Source organism: Pygocentrus nattereri, chromosome 25 (assembly GCF_015220715.1).
Source record: "Pygocentrus nattereri isolate fPygNat1 chromosome 25, fPygNat1.pri, whole genome shotgun sequence".
In the NCBI taxonomy this organism is placed as follows: Eukaryota; Metazoa; Chordata; class Actinopteri; order Characiformes; family Serrasalmidae; genus Pygocentrus; species Pygocentrus nattereri.
In genome coordinates, this window is record NC_051235.1 from 26,616,696 (window position 1) to 26,621,695 (window position 5,000).

General features: G+C 40.3%; 1 protein-coding gene across 1 annotated transcript in view; it reads left to right on the top strand.

Annotated features, from left to right (window-relative positions):
• mindy2 (MINDY lysine 48 deubiquitinase 2) overlaps nucleotides 1-5,000 on the top strand; it is a 65,171-nt gene that overhangs the window by 44,421 nt on the left and 15,750 nt on the right. Inside the window, exons 5-6 of the mRNA XM_017711651.2 lie at nucleotides 2,115-2,217; nucleotides 3,174-3,316. Coding sequence (XP_017567140.1) covers nucleotides 2,115-2,217; nucleotides 3,174-3,316 — 246 coding nt within the window. The remainder of the gene's footprint in view (nucleotides 1-2,114; nucleotides 2,218-3,173; nucleotides 3,317-5,000) is intronic.

The window sequence follows — 5,000 nt, forward strand, 5'->3', positions numbered from 1 at the left end:
CTCTCTCTCTCTCTCTCTCACATTCTCATTCTGTCTGTCTCTCTCTGTCTCTCTCTCTCTCTCTCTCTCTCTCTCTCTCTCTCTCTCTCTCTCACCTTGTTTTATTTGTCCTTATCACTGCCGTCAGAACAAAATCTTGGATTTCCAAAATGGTAACTTTAGGAGAAGGAAAAACGTACTTCACTTTTAATCTAAGTCAGTGGAACCAGATGTCTTTCCAAGTCATTTTGGGCCGTTTGTTTTGGTCCATTCATCATGAAATTTACACACAATGTAAAGAACAACAAGCTTTTTCAAGTAAGGTCAAAAACTGATAAACAAAAATGGAGTTAGGAGGTTTTGTTCCGACAACAGTGTTATGTATGTTGTGTGTTATGTTTCTTTATCGTTTTACATGCATTAAGTTTCAAAAGTGTTCTTACGGTAATAGTTTATCTCATAAGCTGTAATGACTTATACAGTGCAAATGTTTATACATCTGGACACCAAAAGATACTTGTAGATGTTTTATTTCATATTGTAATTGTTTTTTCAGTTATTAAGTATTAAGTAATTTATCTATATTACAGTCATTTTTTCCTCAAATTATGTATCTCAAGATTTGAACACCACTTTTAAATAACGAGATAATCTGGATCTTAGATTTATCCATATTTTCTACTGCAATACCCAGCATGCATTACACAAAAACTACTGGGCTCCCTCCCACACTGACAGTAAAGACATCCTAACTGTTACTGCACAACCCCATTTCCAAAAAACTTGGGGTGCTGTGCAAAATGTAAATAAAAAAAAAATGCAATTATGTGCAAATCATTTAAACCCTATAATTAATTGAAAATAGAACAAAGACAACAAATGCTAAAACAGATATTTTATTGTTTTTTGAAAAATATATGCCCATTTTGAATTTGATGCCAACAACATGTCTACAAAAAGTTGAAACTGCGTTTCATCACCTCGTTTTTAAGCTTTTGGGAGCTGAGGAGACACTGCTGTAGTTTTGAAAGTGATATGTTTTCCCATGCTTGCTTAATATAGGATTTCACCTGTTCAATAGTTCGGGGTCTCCTGTATTTTTAATTTCATACTGTGCCAGATGTTTTCAGTGATGACAGGTCTGGATTGCAGTTGTCCATGATTTCCAAAAAGAATGTAAAAGTTTGATTCATTTGACACTTTACCACTTCCCCTCAGTCCATTTTAAATAAGCCCAGGCCCAGAGAAGGCGGCAGCATTTCTGGATCCTGTTTATACAATATATATATATAGTTTCTTCACGTTTTAGAGTTTTAACTTGCGTTTCTGGATGCAGTGATGAACTCTTTTCAAAAGTGTTTCTCAGCCCATGCAGATCCGCTACAGAATCATATCTGTTTTTATTGCAGTGCTGCCAGAGGGCCCAAAGATCAGTCAGCAAACAGTTTTTTTGGTCATGTCCCTTGCATACAGAGACGTGTCCAGATTCTCTGAGTCTATTAATGTTATTATGTTATCATAGATGATGAAAAGCTAAAGTTCTTTGCTGTTTTATGTTGGGAAATTCTTTGTTGCTATTTTATGTTGGAAATACTATTTGTTTGTGCAGTCTTTCACAAGTCAACCCCTCTTCATCTTTCCTTCTGAAAGACTCCGCCCCTCTAAGATGCTCTTTATACCTAATCGTGTTACTGCCCTCTTGCCAGGTGTGGGTTTTTTTTCTGTTTGTTTTTTTGTTTTTTGTTTTTTTTAAGCATTGCACAGCAGCTTTTTGTTGCCCCTGCCCCAACTTTTTTGAAACAGTAAAATTTCTCAGTTTCAGCATTTGATATATATGAATTATAGGGTTTAAATGACTTGCACATCACTAATTGTGGTTGAAGATGCAGTAGATTTTGTGACCGATCGTGATTCTAAGGGGGTAAAATTTCTGATGACCAGTAATATCAGCAAATTTGAGATTGATTATGTCTCAGCCATCAGTAATGTATGTGTACAGTCAATTGGACAAAGGTCCAATTGGCATGACTATCAATGTATACTTAATATCTCTCTCTCTCTCTCTCTCTCTCTCTCTCTCTCTCTCTCTCTCTCTCTCTCTCGCTCTCTCTCTCGCTCTCTCGCTCTCTCTGTAGATGGCTGATATAGTGAAGGCGGTGGGGAACTGCAGTTATAATCAGCTGGTTGAGAAGATAATCAGCTATAAACAGTCGGAGAACAGTGAGCTCGCTGGAGAAGGTGTGCATATTCATTTTCCATCCCTTCTACCTTTCCTCATCTTCCCTGCCTTTTTTCCTCTCCTCTCTTCCTTTTTTTCTCCTCTTCCTTTTTCTTCTGTCTCATTATCCATTTCCTGCTGTTCTCTCTTCCTGCTCTATCTGTTATCCTTGTTCTTCACATTTTTTGATTTCCTTCACTTTTCCTTTCTCTTCCTCTCAATTCCTGTCTTTTTCCTTCTCTTCTTCTTTTCCTGCTCTGTCTCTTTTCTTTCTTAGTATACCTCTTTATTCACTCTCTTAATCTCATTCCCTGCTTCATCTTTCTCTCCTTTTCCTTCCTGCTTTCCTCTTTTTCTCGTCTTTGTATCTTTTCCTGTGCTTTTTTCTTTTCTGTCCTTTTTCTTGTCCTTCCTCTTTTCGTGCTCTGAGTTGACCTCTCCCTCTCCCTCTCCCTCTCCCTCTCCCTCTCTCTCTCTCTCTCTCTCTGTCTCTGTCTCTGTGTCCTTTTTGTCCTCTTTCGTTTCCTGTGTGTGTGGAGTCTCTCCTCTCCTTCCGGCTATGGGCTCTATTCTTTCTCTCTCACACTCCTCATGTAGCTGCCGCCCTGAGAGAGAGAGAGAGATGTATTTCCGTCTTTGTTTATTTCTCTTTTTCTGTTTTTTTTTTTTTCAGGGCTTTTGTTGCATCGTAAATAAACCGTGTGTGAAGACTAGCTGCACACATCACATTGTGCATCTTTCCTTCTGTTTCTCTCTTTCTCTCTCTCTGTATCTCTCTCTCTCTCTCTCTCTCTGTATCTCTTTCTCTCTTTCTCTCTCTTTCTCTCTCTCCGTCTCTCCAGATTTTTCTTTCTTTCTCTCTCTCCCTCTTCCTCACGCTGTCTGTCTCTTTCACTCTTTCTCTCACCTCACTCTCTGTCTCCCTCCCCGTCTCCCTCTCCTATATGATGTCATGTATGTATTGTTTCTGTCTCAGGGTTTGTGGCGGAGCAGTTCCTCAATAGTACGGCCACCCAGCTGACCTATCATGGCCTGTGTGAACTCACCTCCACCGTGCAGGAGGGAGAGCTGTGTGTGTTCTTCAGAAACAACCACTTCAGCACCATGACCAAATTCAAGGTGAACACACACACACCACGGTCATTTTAAAACTTCTTTTATCTGGACACCTGCTCCTCCAACGTTCTTCTGAGATGAAGTTTATTAATAGTGAGAGTTTGTCCTCCTTTGCTGCAGTAACAGCCTCTACTCTTCTGGCTAGTCTTTACTGTAGATCAGGGGTCAGAAACATGCGGCTCTGTTACTGTCCTGTGGCTCCACGGTGGAACCAGATTTTTAGGTAAAAATAAAATAATCCTCCTTAAAATAAAGCTCTGCTCATCGTTCCACATAGTTTTAACTATAAATGGTCTTAAATGCTGGAGTTACTGAATAACTTGGCGGACAGACTGCACAGCACATCTGGTGTACAGATGATGGAATATTGCTGTGAAGGTATGATTGCAGCCAGTAGAGCATTAGTCACCGTAACATCAATCTCACCTAGTTAGCAGCTGACGAAAAAGATTTAAGGTGAACATTTATTATTTGGAGACAAATGGGCTTATTTGCATATATAATCACTCCAGCTGGATTCCTGATATGTTTGATTGGCAACAAGAAACTGTCAAACGCTAAAAAGTCGCAAAGCTAAAACCAGCTTCTCGTTCGCCTCTTGTTCAAATTTTTCCATTCCACCTTAAATGGTACAGCGGTTACGTTCTGGCACTTCAGGCATCATTTCAGGTGGAACGAGAAAATTCGAACAGGAAGCTGGAGAATGAATTCAGCTTTGCGACTTTTTAGGGTTTGAACGGTTTCTTGACATTTTACAATAAAGTGTTCTACTATTGCGGGAAAAGTTTCCTGCTGGAGATGTGAGAAAAGTGGCTATAGCTGATCTAAAGCTTAAAGCAGAGCAAAGTAAGTCTGTGTTTTTTTGTTTATATTGTATTTTTTTAGCCTGTACTACTACTTTGGCACACATTGAGAGATGTTTACAGTCAAGATGGTAAAGGTCCATGTCAAATAAAATGCACATGAAATGTTGTGGCTCCCAAGGTGGTTTGATTTTTGTTGAAAGGGCAAAATGGCTCTACATCATGTTTGGGTGGCCAACCCTTGCAGTAGATGTTGCAATATTGTTGTGAAGATTTGATTGCAGCCACTAGAGCATTATTGAGGTCAGGTATTGCTGTTGGATGATCAGTTCTGGATCTCCAACTCATCCTAAAGGTTTTAGATGGAGATCCATCTCTCCAGAGAGCACAGTTCCACTGCTCCACAGCCCCGCTGGTAGGCTTTGTACCCCTTTAGCTCATGCTTGGCTTTGGGCATGGTGACCTGAGGCACATGTGCAGCTGTTCCAGAGTGCCCCATTATGCTGGCAATCACTGAACCTGTGTCAGTAACTAAAGTCTACTCATTACAAAGGCTGTCTGGATGATTTAGGACATGGTGTTGTTTGTATGATCCAGTGGAGGAATGGTGTGCACTGTTGCCCTCTAGTGGCCAAAGACATACACCAATGGCAGTGATCGCCAACCCTCTTCCTACAGAGCTACTTACCTGCCGAGTTTAGTTCCAACCCACATCTAACATGTGGCCCTGCCCTTGCCTAACACTATGGCATCTGATCCAGCCAATCAAACACTTCTGTATAAGTTAATAGGTGGAGCTGGTGTGGCTGGTGTAGTTGGAACTAGACTCTGCAAGCAGGTAGATCTTCAGGACCATACATACAATAGAGCAAATGTAACCCAGT